This window comes from Aotus nancymaae, unplaced genomic scaffold, assembly GCF_030222135.1.
Source record: "Aotus nancymaae isolate 86718 unplaced genomic scaffold, 86718_ANA_hifiasm-v0.15.2.pri h1tg000057l, whole genome shotgun sequence".
In the NCBI taxonomy this organism is placed as follows: Eukaryota; Metazoa; Chordata; class Mammalia; order Primates; family Aotidae; genus Aotus; species Aotus nancymaae.
In genome coordinates, this window is record NW_026988471.1 from 71025868 (window position 1) to 71046598 (window position 20731).

At 49.8% G+C, this 20731-nt stretch overlaps 1 protein-coding gene across 17 annotated transcripts in view; it reads left to right on the forward strand.

The window, feature by feature from the left end:
- DYSF (dysferlin) overlaps positions 1-20731 on the forward strand; it is a 235298-nt gene that overhangs the window by 205608 nt on the left and 8959 nt on the right. For all 17 annotated transcript variants that reach the window (XM_012475624.3, XM_012475622.3, XM_012475629.3 and 14 more), the window contains 9 exons: positions 726-881; positions 2401-2492; positions 5572-5742; positions 6425-6567; positions 8518-8657; positions 9898-9986; positions 10243-10338; positions 10716-10857; positions 15330-15429. In XM_012475624.3, the coding sequence (XP_012331047.2) occupies positions 726-881; positions 2401-2492; positions 5572-5742; positions 6425-6567; positions 8518-8657; positions 9898-9986; positions 10243-10338; positions 10716-10857; positions 15330-15429 (1129 nt within the window). The remainder of the gene's footprint in view (positions 1-725; positions 882-2400; positions 2493-5571; positions 5743-6424; positions 6568-8517; positions 8658-9897; positions 9987-10242; positions 10339-10715; positions 10858-15329; positions 15430-20731) is intronic.

Below are 20731 nucleotides of genomic sequence, written 5' to 3' on the forward strand. Positions count from 1 at the left end.
TCTCTCAAGTTCAAAGTTCCACAAATTTCTAGGGCAGGGGCAAAATGCCACCAATCTATTTGTTAAAACATAACAAAAGTCACCTTTGCTCCAGTTCCCAACAAGTTCCCCGTCTCCATCTGAGACCACCTCAGTCTGGATTTTATTGTACATATTGCATTTTGGGCAAATCCATTCAACAAGTCTCCAGGAAGTTCCATAGTTTCCCATATTTTCTTGTTGTCTTCTGAGTCTTCCAAACTGTTCCAACCTCTGCCTGTAACCCAGTTCCAAAGTCACTTCCACATTTTTGAGTATCTTTTCAGAAACACCCCGCTTCTGGTACCAATTTATTGTATTAGTCTGTTTTCACACTGGTGATACAGATATACCCAAGACTGGGAACAAAAAGAGGTTTAATTGAACTTACAGTTCCACATGGCTGGGGAGGCCTCAGAATCCTCAGAACGGTGGGAGGTGAAAGGCAGTTCATACATGGTGGTGGCAAGAGAAAATGAGGAAGAAGCAAAAGCAGAAACCTCTAATAAACCCATCAGATCTCATGAGACTTACTCATTATCACAAGACTGGCACAGCCCCCATGATTCAATTATCTCCTTCTGGGTTCCTCCCACAACACGTGGGAATTCTGGGAGATACAATTCAATTTGAGATTTGGGTGGGGACAAAGCCAAACATATCAACAATGATGATAAAAATGAAAATTAACCCTTTGTTCTTTACAGGGCCTCTTCAGAATTTATCCCCTCCCAGAAGACCCAGCCATCCCCATGCCCCCAAGACAGTTCCACCAACTGTCTGCCCAGGGACCACAGGAATGCTTGGTCCGTATCTACATTGTCCGAGCATTTGGCCTGCAGCCCAAGGACCCCAATGGGAAGGTAACTTTCCTAGAGCCCTTACCTCCCCCAGAGTAGCAGGCTAAGGTACAGATGGCCTGCAGAATCTGGACACAAACTCTGCCTCAGGGAGTTCATAGTAGGTTGGGAAACAGACACACAAAACTGAGAGGTGCCTGGATGGAGTTCTGTTAAGGACAAAGTGCTCTGGAAGGTCAGGAAGGGTCAATGTCAGTACAGGACCTTGGGAAAATGGGGAAGGCTTCCTGGAAGGAATAGGACTCTTAGGATAGATGAGATTTTGACAGACTGGGAGGGAGAAGAAAATAGTGTTTTAAGAGGGGTCAAAAGCATAGGCAAAGGTTTGAAAGAAAATTGCTTAATGTATGCCTAGAACAAGAATAAGGCATAAAGATAAGTAAGGCTGAAGGTGTAGGTTGGGACTCTCAGTGGTGAGTGGGGAGGAGTGATGGGGGACAGGAGCAGGGTTAGTAACTGCCGTGCCTAGTCCTGGTGAAGCCCCAGGCAAAAGGGAATGCTGGTAATGCCCATCCTGCCTTTATTTAAAATTTTGATATTTTGTTCATCATGGACTATTGACATTGATTTTAATTTTTAAAATATTGCATTAAAATACTGTTTATCTTGATCACTGTTTTGGCCCTTCGTTACATTTTGTGCCCAACGCAAGTGCCTAAGCTGTTTGCCTCTAGTCATTGCCTGAGATGGAGAGGGGAGATTTGAAGGAGGGAAGGAGTCTGGCATTATGGGGAGATGGCAGGAGTGGGAGGTGAAAGAAATGTTGGGAGGAGAAAGAAAGAGGCAGAAGAGAGGCAAGGATGAGGCCTCATGCGTGTTTACAGGCATGAGGCTGGGTCCCCTCTTGTCTCATTAGGCAGGTTTAGGCCTAGCGTGTGTCCTTCAGGTGGTGGGTGGAAGCCTGGTGTCCCATCCCTGTAGCCCCACCTTTCAAGGGGCAGAACAGAGCAGTCCTTAGCTTGGGCACCACTGATAGCCTCCAAAGTGTGGTCATGGCCAGCAGGTTGGTTTATATGCTTGAAGCCTTCTCGATGTCAGACTAACGTTGGGCACTCTGCAGCCCTAGCTGTTGGGCCACTGCTGAGGGGTGCTGTTGCTTGCAGGAAGCATGAGGGGTGACCTCCCTGGGCTAGCCTAGGCTGCCATAGGCTGACCGCCCCTCTCCTTTTCCATATGCTTAAGCAGAGGTCACAGAGAGGAACCCAGCCTGGCCTTGTCATGTGTGTAATACAGACTGTTGTGTTTTTGGTAAGGGCCCGGCCTCTCCCAATGGAGCAGTAGACTGGGAGCGTGAAGGGCTCAGGCGCCCATTCCCACTGCTGGAGCCAAGGCCAGAAGCCCATGTCAGGGGCCAAGTGGAGTGGTGTGGTGTGTAGGACGGGCCCTGTCCTGGCAGGACACAGCCCGCATCTCAGCTTCCTGAGGGCTGCTCCCTCATCCCATCCAGAGGCAAGGCACTCACAAAGCCCCAAAGACATGTTGGGAAAGTGATTTCACAGAAGCGTTTTGTCTCCTCCTCCAGTGTGATCCTTACATCAAGATCTCCATGGGGAAGAAATCAGTGAGTGACCAGGATAGCTACATCCCCTGCACGCTGGAGCCTGTATTTGGAAAGTAAATTGGGGCATCTTGGGTCTTGGGGTGGAGGACCCAGACAGGATGACCTACAGTCTAGTGGGGGAGTTGTGGCTGGCACTGTGAAGTCTCTACCTCCTGGAGCAAAACTGTATTCCTTAAATCTTGCATGTCTATGGTGGCATAGCATCGGCTAGCTCTTCTTTAGCTGCTAAAGACTTGATCCCAGCAGAAGCTCCTAAACACTAAACAATTACCTCTAAGAGCAGAAATCTACATGGCTTTAGCCCAGGAGTTTGAGACCAGCCTGGGCAACATAGCAAGACCCCATCTCTACAAAAAATAAAAAAACTCAGCCAGGCATGAAAGTGCATGCCTGTGGTCTGAGCTACTTGGGAGGCTGAGGTGGGAGGTGTAACCTCAACTCCCTTGAGCCTAGGAGTTTGACAGAGCAAGACCCTGTCTCAAAAAAAAAAAAAAAAAAAAAAAGGAAAAGAAATCTATGTGAAAGCTCAGAAGATGCATTTGCTAATTCTTCTTTTTTTTAAGATAAACTTTTACTTTGGAATAATTTTAGATTTACTGAACAGTTTCAGAGATGGTGCAGAATTTCCATATACCCTTTACTCAATTTCCCCCACTGATAACATCTTACCTAACCATGGGACATTTGTCAAAATGAAGAAATCATCTTTGGTGCATTATGATTAACCAAACTCTAGACTTTTTTTTTTTAGGATTTCGTCAGTTTTCCCACTAATGTCCTTTTACTAATGTCTCGGTATACGACAATCTGGTATATGTCATTGTATTTGGTAATGAATTCTCTGTAAGTGTCCCACATGTGTCTGTAGCAAGAGCTAGAGGAAGAATGTAGACCCAAGATAGTGAAATGATTCCTGAAATCTAAGGACAAGGAAAGGAAGAATCAAGGCCCATTGCATGGAGGTAGTTCCTAGGCATCCTGAGTTGCTCTTTGGATGTGAGCTTATTTAGGCCAGAGAGGGGAGGATGCAGACGGAGGGTGGCGGCTGTTTCTCTGACACCTGCAGGAGAAGACGCCTACTGTTCTGATGTCATCAAGTCACATATTGCATTTATAAACTGGAATCTGTTGAGTTAGTTGTAGTCACTCACCCTGCAGTGAGGACCCAATCTCCTTGGGGAAATGCAGCTTTTGAAGGTGAACCAGCCCTGGCCAGTGATGAGCCCCCACCAAGCGGGGATTGGAGGGAAGTGATAGGTGGAGAGAGGAACTCTGTATGGTGAGCTCCAGGTACTGGCACAGGGCCTCAGGCTAGTGGTGATGGGGCAGTGGGGAGGGCCTGTTCCACAGTGGGTGGGGGTGTGTCAGGGCTCAGGGGAGATAGAGGAGCCAGTGTAGGAACACACCCCTCCCATGCCTGTTTCCCTATCTCCCCCCAATCCTGGCTGAGCTGGTCTGCCTGGTGCTTCAAGCCTCCCTCAGATCACAACAGAAACCCTTCCATTCTATAACCTGTGTGTCAGACAAACATAATGCATGAGGTAGAATCAAAGCACTTTGTTTTTGTCAGCATGTATTCCATGGTGTTACCTTCTCCTCTCCCCTGCAGAAACTGACGGGCGGGTGGCTTTTCTGCTCATGTTGAGCTCAGCCACTTTATCTCACAAACACACAATCTCAGGCCGTAACCCTTCATCCATTTGTATGGAATCCTGAGCTCCCTGAGGCTCTAGGGGAGTGTGTCCCCTTTTTGGGTGCAGCTGTGTGTGTATATAGGTGTGTGTCTGTGCATGTCTGTGTGTCTGTGTGTATTTGTGTGTCTGTGTGTGTATGTATGCATGTGTGTGTGTGTTTAGGCATGTGTATGTGTATGTTCATGTGTCTATGTGTGGGGTGTGTATATATATGTGTGTGTATGTGTATGTGTATATGTGTGTGCATGTGCATGTGTGTGTATGTGTCTGTGTGTATGAATTTGTGTGTGTGTGTGTATGTGTGACTGTGTCCATGTATGTGGGATGTGTGTGTATGTATGTGTGTGTGTGTGTAGGGAAGGAGGGGCCCTGCTTTCCTCCATTCCTGGGTCTAGTGTTTCTCCCTTCCTGCTCTGGCTGACCTCTGAGCTTCTAACTCCTGTAGAATCAGGGCTAGAGAGAGGGCTCTGTCCCAGGTGCTCACCACCCCTGTCATCCGGGCACTCTCTGGACGGCAGATGTTGAAAGCCGACTTATTTTCCTGTAGGTGCTTTCCAGAGATTCCTCAGAGAGCCCCCCATGAGCCCTCCCACTGCACCTCCTGGGATATGGCAGATGCTGCATCCCTTTAGCTTCTGTCCCTGGCCCTGGTTCTCAGATGGTCCACTCCACAATCTCTCACTGCTGTAACTCTTTGGGGGTGCCACAGGCAGGATTCAGAGCAGTTCCAGTCCGGCCTCATAGTGGTCTCTTCTCCTGCCAGGAAGTCCTTGTGTTCCTTGCCCAGGCATGGGCCAGAGCACAGCTCCTCCCAAATGTGGCCCCTGCCCTCCTCCTCCCTGCCACAAGCTGCTTTAGCTTTCCTGAGTGTGCGCCAGGTGCCAGGCTTGTGTCTCCCATTTTAGGGGGAGAAGGGAGAATACCTCTGCCTTTGATGCCCATGGTAGGTGGGGGCCTCAGATATAGCAGGAGCTCTTGCCAAAGAAATATTTTCACAAATTCTCCCTCCATCCCCTCCCAGAAGTGAGTGTGAAGAGTCTGGAGAGCGGGTCTGAAACCACGTCATCAGTAAATTACGAAGCTCTGGCTCCTGGCTCTGGAGTTTCACATCTTGCATCTCTGGTCTCCTGGTCGTGGTCAAAGCTTCAGTTTCAATGTGCTTTTCCAATTCATTCTTTCATTCTGTGATCCATCAGGCAGGCACCTGCCTTATACCTAGCACAGTTTATTTGGGAAAGTCCTGTCCCCTCTCCCCCAACACGCACACTCAGGCCCAGTACAGCAGTGCTGTGGGTGGTTGTGCCTATAAGAGCTACAGGGGTTCCAAGGAAGGAAGACTCCCTGGGGTGGTTTTGAGCTTTTGCCCTGCCCTGCCCTGCCCTGCTTCTCCCTTGGGTGCCCCGTGTCAGGTGACATTGGGAATCTGCCCCTCCTGTAGGATGTTTGAGCTGACCTGCACTCTGCCTCTGGAGAAGGACCTGAAGATCACTCTCTACGACTATGACCTCCTCTCCAAGGATGAAAAGATCGGTGAGACGGTCATCGACCTAGAGAACAGGCTGCTGTCCAAGTTTGGGGCTCGCTGTGGACTCCCACAGACCTACTGTGTGTACGTGGATGGGGTCTGGCTGCTTCTCTGACAACATACCACCTTGGTCTACTGAGCACGTACCATGTGCCAGCCCTGGGCTTAGCACTTCCTAGCCATTCTCTCATTGAGCCCAGTGGGAGCCCTATCCCCACTCCACAGATGAAGAAACTGAGGCCCAGAGATGTTATTGGTTGTAAGCAATAACCTTGAACCAAGAACCTGGCTCATCACATTGTTATAATCCAGTTCTCTGTAATGCACACAGAAGGCCTAGAGAGGGCTGGGCACCTGGAAAGGGAGAGAGGGAAGGAAGGCAGGAAGGAAGCAGGGGAGACAGATGGGAGGACACATGTGCTGCAGCTGGGCCCGAAGAGGAATTCTGTGATCGTTTGTCAGGGGAATGCATGTCTGGACAGCACCCCCTTCCCATCATCTCGAGTCTTGTCTGGGTCTGATTCTCTAACTCTGGAAATTGAAAACATTTAAGCTGCAATTCCACACTTAAATGAGTCCTCTTCTCTCTGAGCCTCCATTTCTCCCTCTGTAAAATGGGGATGCCCAGTCATGGTGAGCTATCAAATTGGGCACCCATGTAAAAGCAAAGGGAGGGCAGTGCTGTGCATGGGGGTACACTGGTCCCTGCATGCCCCTCGTCAATGTCCTTGAAGCATCTTGTCTATGTCTTGTGCTTGGTCCTCAGCTCTGGACCGAACCAGTGGCGGGATCAGCTCCGCCCCTCCCAGCTCCTTCACCTCTTCTGCCAGCAGCGCAGAGTCAAGGCGCCCGTGTACCGCACAGACAGTGTGATGTTTCAGGATAAAGAATACTCCATTGAAGAGATAGGTGAGCTGGCACGTGACCCCAAACCATGGCGGGCTTTTGCTGTACTCCTTCCTCTCTCACCAGACCCTCTGCTACCATAAAGGACCCAAGCGGACGTAATCCACATCAGCAGGCTGTGGGCAGCACAGATGGGCTTCACTTGCACTTGGCACTTTTAGGACCAGTACTGACCTGTGATGCCACTGCGAAAATTAGAGGTCAGGGCACAGCCAGGGTCAGAGTGCAGTCCAAGGCCAGGTTGGGGCCCATCTGAGGGCAGGAGCAGAGGTGAGTGTGAAACCAGTGTCAGGGTTAGAGTTAGGCTCAGTCTCTTTCTGGCGTTGGCTGGTCTGACACTGGGTGGAGTTTGGGGTACAGTCCACTTCTGAGAAACAGTTTTCTACTTAAATTGCACCAGCTTGGCAGCTTGACCTTGATGATGCTTTCCAAGCTCCTCACCCGCAGCCCATGCGTCTAAAGGATCCCAAAGCAGGCAGGAGGCCTTGTAGTGCCCCCACCCTGCTCCCGGTTCTGCCCAGCACTCCTGGCGGAGAATCCCACCACATGCTCTCCGTGTGTCTGAGATGCCCGCAGGCCTGCATCACCCACTCAGAACAGCTCAGACTCCCCAGAGGTGTTTACAGGCCCAGCTGGCCTCTCGCCTTCTGGTTGCTTCAGAGATGTTTGATGTCAGAGCTGGTGCCAAGGTTATAAAAGGGAAATGATGGCTTTGATGCCCCCATCCCCCGCCCCCTCCTCCTTCTCATTCTGTTTTCCTGACTCCCAGGTCAGGGCAGAGCCAGGCTTGGCCATAAGGCACTCCCCAGCCCCCTTCGTTCCCTTTTCCTGTAGAATGTGCGTCTGTTTTTGAGGGAGTCTCATTTCCTTCTACTAGTCTGTGAGCAACTTTAGCACAGGGCCATGGCTCGTGGTCATAGAGTCATAAGAAACAAAAGCCAGAAAGCTAGAGATGGTGAGGTCCGACATCTGCCTGCCTTTACACAGGAGGCTGGTAAGACCAAGAGTGGCAAACCACCTGCCCAGTGCCACCCAGTCAGCTAGGAGCAGAGCCAGGGTCCTGGCCCAGTGTGCCTTCTGAGGTGCCATGCCTCTTCCTTTGGGGCCCCTACTGAGATGGGGAGGGCAGGTCTGATGGGTGAACACATGTGTGTATACATATGGGTGTGCATGACGTCTCAGGGTCAGGACTACCCCATGCCTTCTCCCCATCTGTGGCACCAGTTCTTGACCCATCTCCTAGCAAGGAGGAGCGTACCTGGGAAGCACCCGGGGCAGGAAGTGGGTGTTCATGCTCAGTCACGCACCTTTCCTAAGTGAGCATGTGATCTCAGCTGCCCTGCTGCTAGCTGTGTGCTCTCTGTGCCTCAAATTTCTCATCTATTAAAATGGGGATAATCACAGCATATAGCTTCTAGGAGCCTTATGAAGATTAAATATGTTAATATCTTGAAGAATAGTGCCTGGCATGTGGTTCCTGCTCTAGAAGTATTTGCTGTTATCAGTATTATTTTAGCTACTGCTACTAATGGAACAACTTACATGAATGAGAGCATAATACTGACAGCACTAAGATGCCAGACCTAGTGGTAAAGGTTGCTGAGGCTTAGAGTTGGGAGCAGTCAGGGAGGGCTTCCTGGAAGAGGTGAGCTTTGGAAACAGGAAGGATTTGTATGGTGGAAAATAGGAAGAAAACTTTATAGAACAGGCTTGGTAGAAATGATGGCAATGGGGACTCTGAATGTTAAACCTGGAGCTCATGGACAGCAAGATTTCCCCTGTAGAAAGTGAGACATGAGGACCAGAACAAGTGCATCTGGGCTGGGGTGGGGCTGTGGGAGTTAGGGGCTCCCCATGAGACTCAGGTAGCCCTGCTCATCCTGCTCCCTGGGCAGCCCCATCATCTCTCGCTTCCCCAGCTCCTGCAACTTTTTTGTCTTCTCTCTGGAGCAGAGGCTGGCAGGATCCCAAACCCACACCTGGGCCCAGTGGAGGAGCGTCTGGCTCTGCACGTGCTTCGGCAGCAGGGCCTGGTCCCGGAGCATGTGGAGTCTCGGCCCCTCTACAGCCCCCTGCAGCCGGACATCGAGCAGGTAGGACCTCGACCCTTGGGCCCAAGAGTCCTCGAACTCCAGATAGCCCCAAGCCCAGGAGGGCCAGTGGGGACCTTGGGATTTGGTCAATCCCCCCTTCACAACCTGGATATTCCAGAAGGGCCAGTGGGGACCTTGGGATTTGGTCAACCCCCGCTTGACCCATCTCTTCACAGTCCGAGCGCAGCCATGGTTGGCCTGGGAGGGGCTCTCTAGGGCCTGGCTTCCCCTGGCTGCCTCCATCTCTCAGGGCCTGTGAAGTGAGTCTGACTCTCCCCCCTCATCCCTGTAGGCCTGGCCTACAACCTCTCCTTGTCATCCTGAAGCCTTGCTATTTCAGCCTGACCTCAGGATGCCCCCACCAACTGTCTGTCAGTGACTCTGTCTCAGATGGCCAGCCCTGTGCTGGGCTGCTGTAGGGTATACAGCCAGGATCACTGGCATGCTATGACCAAGTGACAGAGCCACCCACAGAGAACAATCCTCAGGAGCAGGGGAGTCCTCCCACACTGAAGGGTGGGAACCACAGAGACAGCTGCCTTGGGATGGTGACAGGGAGGGCTTCCTGGAAGAGGTGAGCTCAGAGCTGGGTTTTGGAAGAGGAGAAGGGGAGACAAGGTTATAGGCAAAGAGTAAGGCCAAGGTGAGCCGTGATGATGCCTTTGTGAATGCCGGAGAACATTGCCTCTGTTGTTTGGAACTCAGCTCTCTCTTCACCTAGTGGTTTGGCTACCGGCCTCCCCAAGGTGGCACAACGGGTGTGGAAACGTTGGCTCTTTCATCTTCTAGTTCTGTGACCCTGCAGAACTGACTTAGCCATGTGACTTCAATCCCTGCTCCTTCTTCTCTAAGATGAGACAAATTCACACCTCACTAGCGGAGAGGGAAGAGGTTGAGGGGCGGGTAAGGAGAGTGGCGTCCTGTCCATAACTGAACAGTGCTCTCTGACACGCCACAGCCACGCACATGCCATTCCCCTGGCCTCCGAGACTCAGCTGAGCCACCACCATCTCTGAGAAGCCCGCCCTGAGCCTTGAGCCCCAGGCACAGGCCCAAGTCCCGTGGGGCAGCGGCCACCTCTGCAGTTGACTCTGTAGTCCCTTGTTTAGGGCAGTGAGCCTTTCCCTGGAAGGGCCTGGTTTTCTCTGATCTGTTTCCTCAGTGCCTGGCCCAGGGCAGGTGTGTGGTAACAGTTCGTTAAATGAGAAGGGTGGGGAGAGAACGGACCCTGTCTCCGCAGGGGAAGCTGCAGATGTGGGTTGACCTGTTTCCGAAGGCCCTGGGGCAGCCTGGACCTCCCTTCAACATCACCCCACGGAGAGCCAGAAGGTGACTTGCCAGCCACAGGCTCTGAGCTGGGCTGGGGGGTGGGGGCGTTGCAGCCTGCTGTGGGTGGGACCAGGCAGTTGCTCTTTTCTGCTGGGCTTCAGGCTGCTCGGGCCACAGAATACAGTTCTCATTCGGGCCTGGGCCAGTGTCCAGCCAGGCCGGTATCAAGTCCTCTTGGGCCAGTCTGCTTCTTGGCCAAGGCCCTCCCATCCTTTGGTAGGAAATCCAGGTGGATCAGAGTCATGCCTCTTCCCAGGTTTTTTCTGCGTTGTATTATCTGGAACACCAGAGATGTGATCCTGGATGACCTGAGCATCACCGGGGAGAAGATGAGCGACATTTATGTGAAAGGGTAGGGAGCCAGCGTCCTCTTGCCTGTCCAGCTCGCCGTGGCTCCCGTGCTCCCTCTGGGTTGTGCACAGCATGGGGGGCTCTGGCTCAGGGAAGGGGAGAACAAGCAAGCTTCCAAGGAGGGCTCCTGAGCGTGGTCCCTGCCTTTCGGGAAATCATTCTCCACCAGATTTCTTTTCAGCACTGAACTTTGGGTTGAACTTACAAGTTTGGTGGCTGGGAAGTTAGAACGTTTTCAAATTTATGGCACATTTTGTACATCATGCCGATTTCCTGGGAATTCTTTTTGCAGTAAGCTCATTTACCTTCTTAAGGTAAATGTATATACTGTGTTGGAAATCTTAATGAGAACCATTATCTAAAAATGTGTATGTCTAGTTGGATGATCGGCTTTGAAGAACACAAGCAAAAGACAGATGTGCATTATCGCTCCCTGGGAGGTGAAGGCAACTTCAACTGGAGGTTCGTTTTCCCCTTCGACTACCTGCCGGCTGAGCAAGTCTGTACCGTGGCCAAGAAGGTCAGTGTCCTTCCCGTCCCCTGGGGTGCCAGCACCAAGGCTTCTAAGGTTAGCCTGACCTGGCCATGTCCCTTCCTGGCCACTGTCACAATCTCACTGCCGCCCCAGCACGTTGAAGCTACCACTGCCATCTCCGCATGGCCACCACCTCCACTATGCCAGCAGTGCCGATGTCACCAGCACTGCTGTCTCAGCATGGTGTGATGACCCCCGTCCCATCGCAGCTGACATCACTGTGATGGCTGTCTCATCACAGCCAATGTCACCATGACTGCTGTCCCGTCACTGCTGGTGTTAGCACGACTGTTGCCTCCTCACTGCCAATGTCACCACCACTGTTCTGTCATTCATGGCACTACCACCCCTGCTCTTATTACCCCCAAAGCTGCCTCCACTATCTCTGTGTCCAACCCTTTTCCATTCTTTCCCACTGTCTTTGCCATCCCCAGCACTGCCGCCACCCCATGGCCACCTCATGACCACACAGTGCCATGTCCATCATTTGTAGCTGAATCCGGATCCCAAAGTCACTGCCTCCCTCTTTACCCCAGGCAAGTTAAGCAGCAGGAAGGATCATGGGGTCTGAGTGGGCAGAGTAGGGACACCCAGCATGGCCTTCAAAGGAGCAGTGGGGCAGACCCCGTGGGGGAGCTTCCCAAGAGGGCTGGCCTGGCCTGTAGATCATGATGGCCACAGGATTGGAAGTTGCTTGACCGTCTTTTCCATGCCTCATTTTCCACATCTGTGCCTACAGACGCCCTCCAAGCTGGGCAGCCACTGGGAGTGGCTCTGTGCTTACAGGCCTGCAGCCATCATCCTCCTGTCTTCATTCCCACCTCTCACTACAGGGCAAGGGCACCCGGGGAGACCTGGTTTGCATCATCAACCAGAGGGGAGGCTGGATTTGGGGACCTTGGTCTCTGTGTCTCAGCATCTACTAGTTTAGATATTTACCTCTCAGCATCAGCTCTTTACCCCTGAACGAGGCAGAACTCGAGGGCAGCCGGCATCCTCCTGGTGGGACCAGGCCTGCCCTCAGAGAGCAGCCCCCAGAGCACAGAAGGGGTGCTGAGGGCAGTGGAGACTTCAGGCCCATGCTGGCTGGAGGCAGAGGGCCCTCTGCTGTAGCTTCTGACCATCCTCATCCTACCTGGCATTAATTTCCACCCTGAGGTGCTCTCCTACTCAAGGGGGTAAATGCCTCTCTGGCATTTAGGTTCTGCTGGCCCGATTTCCTTCCAGAAGTGGCTCAAGGCTTTAAGCCTCAAAGCTTCTATGACTCCTTGTCTCTTGAAAGGAAGGGGATATAGGACATACTTCAGTGCCTGGATTTTCTTACATGACTGACTCCGGTGCCTGGATTTTCTTAATTCTCTTCATTATACCCGCTCTGCATGGCCCTTCCCAGCCCGACATGCAGGATCATCTGTGTGTTAGAGAAACCAAAATGTTCTGCAGAGCATTCTGAAACCATCAAACGAAAGAAAGCATGGATTCAGCAGGGTTAAGTGGATCCCTTTACCGAGCCATTGCTGTGGAGTGACTGCCAGAAAGCAGAACTGAGCAACAGGGCTCTGTGAGGTCAAGGAAAGCCTGGGCCGTTTGCAGGTTGAGCCTTGTTCGCTGCTGTTCAGTGTGCTTGCCAGTCACCAGCCTGTTGCCATCAGAAAGCCAAGGCTGTGTCTGCCTGGAAACACAGCACTGCCCCACCCCACTCTGCCACAGACTGAGGGAGAGGGGTCTGGGAATGGAGAGGGAGGGCTGCGCCCCACGTGCCACCTCCAGGGCTTACCCACAAGAGCTGGACGTGGATGGGGACTGACACCGAGAGGAGGGGAGGTGGGACAGTCCCTTCCTCGAGACAGGTGGAGATGTGGACAAGGAGTGGCTGGAACAGAGGTTTCTTCTTTTGTCCCTGAAGTAAGAGGAGAGATGACCCGGCACTGGGGCAGGTGACTTGAGACCAATGGAAAAGGCCGGAAAGAGCTGCCATGCTCAGTGACGGTGGGGGAGGGACAGAGACGGGGAGGGAGAGTGACTGGCAGCGCAGAGAGGGTACCCGGCAGTTCTGGGGACCCAGTTGTGGTTTCTGTTTAAGAATTTGGGGTGGCTCCATTCTGGCCACGATGTGGTTTTGTCTCTGCAGCATAAGGCCTGGTCAGGAGGAAGAAGGGAGGGGAGAGTGGGGCCCACCTGCCGAGGGAGTTCCAGAGGAAAAGAGCAGCTGAGGATATGGGAGACTGTTTGCTTGATGGCTGAGAGGGTCTGGGCCAGACTTGGGAGAATGAGGAGCCCATGGGGGGAGCAGGGGTGGAGAGGAGGAAGAGGGGTCAGGGTGTTGAAGGAGAGGCTTGCTGGGTGGAAAGGCTGGAGGGAAAGGGACGTTCTACGTGATGCCAGACTCTGGGGAGAGGGTGGCTGGAAGGAGGAGCTGAGAAGGTCAGAAGAGGAGGTTGAGAAACAGAGTCCAGGTGGCTCTGAAGTCAACCAGAAGTGGAAGACAGAAACTGGCTTGGACCGAGGCAGAGCCCAAAGGTCCCTCTTGGGGTGAAGGGACCCTGGGAGGCAGGTGGAGCTGGGCCCACAGTGGGGCACCAGTTAGCTGGGCTGGGCTGAAGGACCGAGTCTGGGGTGGGTTAGTGCACAGCCTCTGGGCTCCCTGAGTCTGCCGCAGAGCCGGCCCTCTGCTGTGGGGTTCAGGGCCTCTGGCAGGCAGGCCCTCCAGGGACCCCATTAACCAGACGAGACTGTCGTAAAGTACAAGGTCTCCTTTCATCCGGCGGCTTTGAACCACCACTGGTTGCCCGGGCCCGGCTCCCCACCTGGAGCCCAGCACACCCACTGGGGCCTGCCTGTGCGTCAGGCACCCACCCTGCAAATAAACAGCTAGTAAAAGCGCCCAGGCCAGGAGCATAATGAGCGCCTGGGACCTGGGGGGGTTCATTCCCCAGGCTGGAGCCCCAGCCCAGCTGCTCCCATCAGGGGCCGTTTGAACCTCTGGCTCATTACTGAGCCCATAAACCAAGCCGGCCAGAGGAATGGAGGCTGCTGGCGGCCCATGCAGGCGGGCCTGCAGAGCTGGCCATAAAAGCTTGCCAGAGGAGGGAGGCACCTGCAGAAGGGCTGGGGCCAGGCTGGGGCCTGGAAAAGGGGGAGGCAGCAGACACAGGGCTGGAGGCAAGGGGCCAGCTGGAGACCTGAGCCCCTTCCCAACCCAGGCAGCAGTCCCAGCTGTGGCTGGGTGCTTTGCATGGTGACCAGTCCTCACAGGGCAGGTGTCACAGTCTTCGGTTTGGGAGCTCACTGGGATTTCCATGGCCAACCTCTGAGGCGGAGGTGGCCACACAGCAGGCCCTGGCTGGACAGCAAGCCTGGGTTTACCTGGCATGTGGTGGAGCCTTTCCTCTGCAGAGGTGGGTCCAGGCCCCTGCTCTGATCTGGCACTCAGGACGTGGCACCCGCCATCTGCAGGATGGTCACACTATTTGCTATCCTTACCACCACCCAGGGGAGAGTTACAGTGAGAAAGCAGAAAACAGGACTGTGAGCTGGAAAGCCCTCATGACAATGCTGTGGGTTGAGCGTGGCTGGACTGAGGGGAACCCAGGCCTCCGCATGTGCAGTCGCACACCCCTCAGTTGCTCCATGAAACCTCAGTGGGAAGAAGCCCAGGATGACCTTGTTCCAGGCAAGCTGGTCTGAGGGAGATGGGCTGGGGAGAGAAGGGCGCCTCCTCTCCTTTCAGCAGGAGATGGAACTTCCCAGACTGCGGGCTTTTGCTTTGCCCTGGGACAAGCTCCTGGAGTGAAGTTGGGTAGGGTGGAGAGGGCGGAGCTGGGTCTAGATTCCAGTGCCAGCTCCTTACAGCAGGGTGCTGGGAGATCCTTCTGTGACAGCCAGGGTAGGTCAGGATCCCCCAGGGTCTCAGTTCCCCACCCTGACTCTGAGATCCCAGATGCAGAGCAGGGTTTACAGTGGAGAGCAGGACTCCGGAACCCGGCCGCCGGGGTTTGAATCCCAGCTTGCTGCTTCCTAGCTGTGAGGTCTTGCACAGGTTACTTGCTTTGGTCTCCTCCACTGTAAAGATAGTATCTCCTTCATAGGTGGTAGGAAGGATAAATGAGTTCATAGCACTATATCAATGTTACTGTTACTAGTGGTCAGACCTCAGGCCCATTCCTTTAACTTCTCAAAGCCTCTCCTTCATCTGAAAAATGGGAGTGATAACCTTGACTTACAGAATTGGGAGGATAAATGGAGCCGTCTTATGTGAACTGAGCCTGCAGGGTGCCCTTTTGGGCCCTTGAACACTGCCTTCTGGGATCTGCCCTTCCCAGTCTTCCCACAGGACCTGGCTCTGGCAAGACCCTCGGGGACGTCCCACTCCTCTGCCTCCTCCAGGCAGCCTTCCAGCCTGGAAGGGAACACTGCCTCTCTCTAATCTTGCTTCTTCTGCTCCTTCTCTGGGTCAGGATGCCTTCTGGAGGCTGGACAAGACTGAGAGCAAAATCCCAGCACGAGTGGTATTCCAGATCTGGGACAATGACAAGTTCTCCTTTGATGACTTTCTGGGTAAGCACCATTTCTAGAATCCCATTTTGCACACTGGGGGCTGCCCCAGAACCCACGCTGTGTGTTGATGCCAATGTTGGACCCTCGGGGAAGCCTGGCAGGAGGAGTTGTCCCACCTTCTGCTATCAGGGAGCTCAGGATCATGTGGCCCCAGTGTTAAGTGAGGTGTATGACACACAGCGGTGTCAGAGTGATTGGTGGCCACTGAGGATGGGCCTGTCAGTAGAGGTGGCACTGAACACTGGGCCATATTGGATGGTGGGACTCAGAAAGGTAAGGATCTGAGGGATGCAAGTGCATGCTGCCTGTCACCTGCTGTCTGGCCTCACATTTGACACAGACTGAGCCCTGTGTGTGAGGGGCTCAAGGCGCTCTTCATCCTTGTGCTGCATGACCGACTGAATGAACCAACACAGGCTCTATCCCCATTACCCCCAGACAGGGCTCTGGTGGGACGGGCTGTGCTGAAACCCGGGGCTGGGGAGCAGGGAGCACTGGGTTGAAGGGAAGGTGGGGATGGTGACCTTGCAGGATTGGGATATGGGGACAGGGAGGAAGACATTGTATGGGGCCAGCATGCTCATCTGTAGATGAGAGCAGTGAGTTCACGATAGCCCCGTCATGGCTATAAAGGTTAGCTCTGGAAAATGTGATCTATCCATAAAATGGGATATTATTCAGCCATGAAAGAAATGAAACAAGGATACATACCACACTGTGGATAAACCTGAAAACATACCAGGTGAAAGAATCCAGACACAAAAGGTCAAATATTATATGACTTCATGTATATGAAATGTCCACAACAGGCAAATCCATAGAGACAGAAAATAGTTTACTGGATTCTAGGGATTGGGAGAAGGAAGAGGGGAAGGGGAGTAACTGTGACGGGGAAGAGGTTTCTTTTTGGGGTGATGAAAAGGTTCTGGATGGTGGTGATAATCGCACAACTCTGTGAATATACTCAAAGCCACTGATTTGTACACTTAAAATGGTTAAAGGGGTGCATTTATGTGAGGTGAATTTTACGTTGATTAAAAAATAAAGCGAGCTTGTGAAAATGGCAGCCCAGGAAGTCAGGATCCCTGGCGTCTAGATCTGGGCTGCCACTTGGGAGCAGGGTGGCCTGGAGCCCTCTTGGGTAGCCCTTGATTGCAGAAGGTGAATTGGTCTTCACTGAGCCCTGGGGCCCCAGCAGGGGATATTCTGGGGTGCAGCTTCCGGCAGCGGGGAGAAGGCTGCCTGCTCACCTGACTGTCCCCCTGCCCTGCACACCTGGCTTGGCCAAATGCACACAGAGAACTTCATTATAAAAGCATCAGGTGTAAAAAGGGTGGCACCAAGTTTGACTTCTGTTATTTTACCTATTATTTTGTATAGAATTCCTGTAATTAGAAAATGCAGATGAGCCATGCCTCCTCCCCACCTTAATCACACCACCCAGAGATAATTTCCACTAACATTTTGGCATGTATTATTGTGTTATATATTATTTGAGACATAAATAAATATAAGTATTTTATATGTGTATTTATATATACATATATACATGCATACATACACAATATATACATATATTCGTATGTATATGAATGGGTTTCTATGACATAAACTGTTTTATATACTGATTTTTTAGAAAGCCTAATATTCCAAGACCATCCTTCTGGTCAGTAGGTGTCCATCTATATTTATATCTGCAACACCACACTTAATGCCTGCCTATGTGTTGTCATAGAGATGGGCCCCATTTTCATTCATCCTCTCTTGGTGGCTATTCAGGTCATCCCCCGGTTTTCTGATGTGAGTGACAGCCTCGGCGAAAGCACATCTTTGGATCCTTTGTGCATATCTTTCCTTAACTCTAAGAAGTAGATGTGTCTTTGTACATTTTAATGGTTTTTGAAACATTTTGTTGAGTTGTCCTCTAGAAAGGTTTCACTTGTTTATATTCCCACCTGTGTCTGTTTGTACAGGATGCCATTTCCCCTAAACTTTTGCTACCACTGTACATTAAAAAAGAAATTTCCAGTAAGGAATTTCCTTTTTATTTGCATTTCTTTATTACTTTTAAGGTAGAACTTTATAATATATTTATTATCCATATTATTGTGGAATTTTTTAATGGTTTTGCAATGTTCATCTTTTATTATTGATTTTCAGAGTCTTTTATGTATTAAGGATACATCGCAAATAATTTCTCCCATTTTTTCTTATGCTTTAAATTTTTTATGGAGTCTTTTTTCTTACAGACTTTATGAATTTATGGCATCAATCTTTCTTTTATAAAGTGAGGCTTTAGAAAATTAGTTTTTAAGCCAGGTATGGTGGCTCATGCCTGTAATCCCAGCACTTTGGGAGGCTGACACCGGCAGATCACAAGGTCAGGAGTTCAAGAACAGCCTGGCGAACATGGTGGAACCCCGTCTCTACTAAAAATAGAAATATTAGCTGGGCATGGTGGCTCGTGCCTGTAATCCCAGCTACTCGGGAGGGTGAGGCAGGAGAATTGCTTGAACTGGAACCCGGGAAGCAGAGGTTGCAGTGACCTGAGATCACACCACTGCACTCCAGCCTGGGCTACAGAGTGAGACTCTGTCTCAGAAAAAAAAAATTAGTTTTTAAAAGAAAGAAAAAAGCTGCATTTTTTACCTAGTAAATCACGTTCAAAATAAAGTTAAACAGACTCATCCTTTTTTTTTTTTTAAGGACTTCTAAAACTTTTATTTAGAAATTTTAAAAAGATGATTGTTTGAACAAAACAACAATGTAGCATAGAGTTAAAAACATTTGACAAAGTAAAAAGCATGACAACAATGGCATAAAGATTGGGAGGGGAAAATAGAAGTACATGCATTCTTTTTTTTTTTTGATATGGAGTCTCGCTCTTGTGGCTCAGGCTGGAGTGCAGTGGTGCAGTTTTTACATTTTTTTTAAAATTTCTTTGTCTTATTTCTTTATATATATATATATATGTATATGTGTGTGTGTGTATAATTATACTTTAAATTCTGGGATACATGTGGGGATCTTGCAGGATTGTTACATAGGTATAAACATGCCATGGTGGTTTGCTGCCTCCATGCCCCCATCACCTACATTAGGTATTTCTCCCAATGTTATCCCTCCTCAATCTCCCCACCTCCTGCTATCCCTCCCCTAACCCCCAACCCCCTAACAGACCCCAGTGTGTGATGTTCCCCTCCCTGTGTCTATTTGTTCTCATTGTTCAGCTCTCACCTATGAGTGAGAACATGTGGTGTTTGGTTTTCTGTTCTTGTGTCAGTTTGCTGAGAATGATGGTTTCCAGGTTCATCCATGTCCATACAAAGGACATGAACTCATCCTTTTTTATGGCTGCATAGTATTCCATGGTGTATATGTGCCACATCTTCTTTATCTAGTCTGTCATTGATGGGCATCTGGGTTGGTTCCAGGTCTTGGCTATTGTAAACAGTGCTGCAATGAACGTTTAAGTATGCTTGTGTCTTTATAACAGAACGATTTATAATCCTTTGGGTATATATCCAGTAATGGGATTGCTGGGTCAAATGGTATTTCTGTTTCTAGATTCTTGAGGAATCACCACACTGTCTTCCACAATGGCTGAACTAATTTACACTCCCACCAACAGTGTAAAAGCGTTCCTATTTCTCCACATCCTCTCCAGTGTCTGTTGTCTCCAGATTTTTTAACAATTGCTATTCTAACTGGCATGAGGTGGTATCTCAATGTGGTTTTGATTTGCATTTCTCTAATAATCAGTGATGATGAGCATTTTTTCATGTTTGTTGGCCACATAAATGTCTTCTTTTGAAAAGTGTCTGTTCATATCCTTTGCCCACTTTTTGATGGAGTTGTTTGTTTTTTTCTTGTAAATTTGTTTTAGTTCTTTGTAGATTCTGAATATTAGCCCTTTGTCAGATGGGTAGCTTGCAAAATTTTTTTCCCATTCTGTTGATTGCTGGTTCACTCTATAAAACCATTAACAAATGTTAGCTTTTATCTCCATGAGATTTTTCTTTTCCACCTTCGTAATGTGTTTTCTAATGATATACTTTATGTCTTTTGAATATTTATTTTTAATTTTAAAGGTGATGGTTAAGCACCTATAAGCTCACCATCCAGATATCCTGTGTTTCCTTACAGTCTTTTATGTAGGTCATGCTGAGATAATGTGTGTGTGTGTGTGTGTGTGTGTGTGTGTGAATATTTTGATATTTGCTTAATATATTGGCACCATATTTGAAATAGAAAATAAACAATCATTCATCTGCACCAGAGGGATGGAGAGATACATGGGTGGGTGGAGAGATAGATGAATGCAGATATACAGTTGGATATATAAGTGGACAGTGGATATAAGTGGACAGTGGATATAAGTGGACAGACAGGTGGAATACTAACTTGATTAAGGGATAGATATAGTGCTTAGCAAATGGTAGCTATAGAGGAATGTCAATAGTTAGGTCAAAGCAGATGGACAGATGGAAGGACAGACTGATAAATGGATGAGTGGAGAGAAAGAAAACTAGAAAAATAGTTACATTTAATGCTCAGTTACAGTAAGTATGCATTCCACACCGAAAAAGATTGAATCTCCTTTGCATGGTGTTTGAGAATTTCTTTAATTTGTCTTCAGAAAATAATTTTTCTGTTGATCTCCCTTACTTGATCCATTCAGCGACCTGTGCTCCAATCGAATTGACTTTATCATATCATGATTGGATTAGGTGAAACCACATGAAATTGCTGTTTAAACGGGTCAAAGATAGTTAAATATGAGAATTTTCATATAGTTCAACATAATAGCTGGAGGTATCCAGGGAGATGATGGATAAAAGGGTTGATTAGATAAAACAATATAAAAAGATGGCTGCTTGGATAGACTGTTGGATGAACTATAGTGAGGTAGCACTTCACACCTACTAAGATGGCAATAATAGTAATAATAATAAACTAGAATATAACAAGTGTTTTGAGGATGTGGAGAAATTGCTGGTGTATTGGTACATTGCTGGTTTGAATGTAAAATGTTGCAGCTGCTGTGGAAAGCTGTTTGATGGTTTCTTGAAAAGCTGATCATAGAATTACCGATTAACCAAGAATCCTACTCCAGGTGTGTACCCCAAAGAACTGAAAACAGGGACTCAGGCATTTGTGCGCTAATGGTCACTGCAACATTATTCACAAAATGAAGTTAAAAGATGGGAGCAGCTCAAGTGTCTATCAACAGATGAGTGAATGAACAAAGTGTGGTACAGGTTAAATATCACTTATCTGAAATGCTCGGCAGATTTCTGAT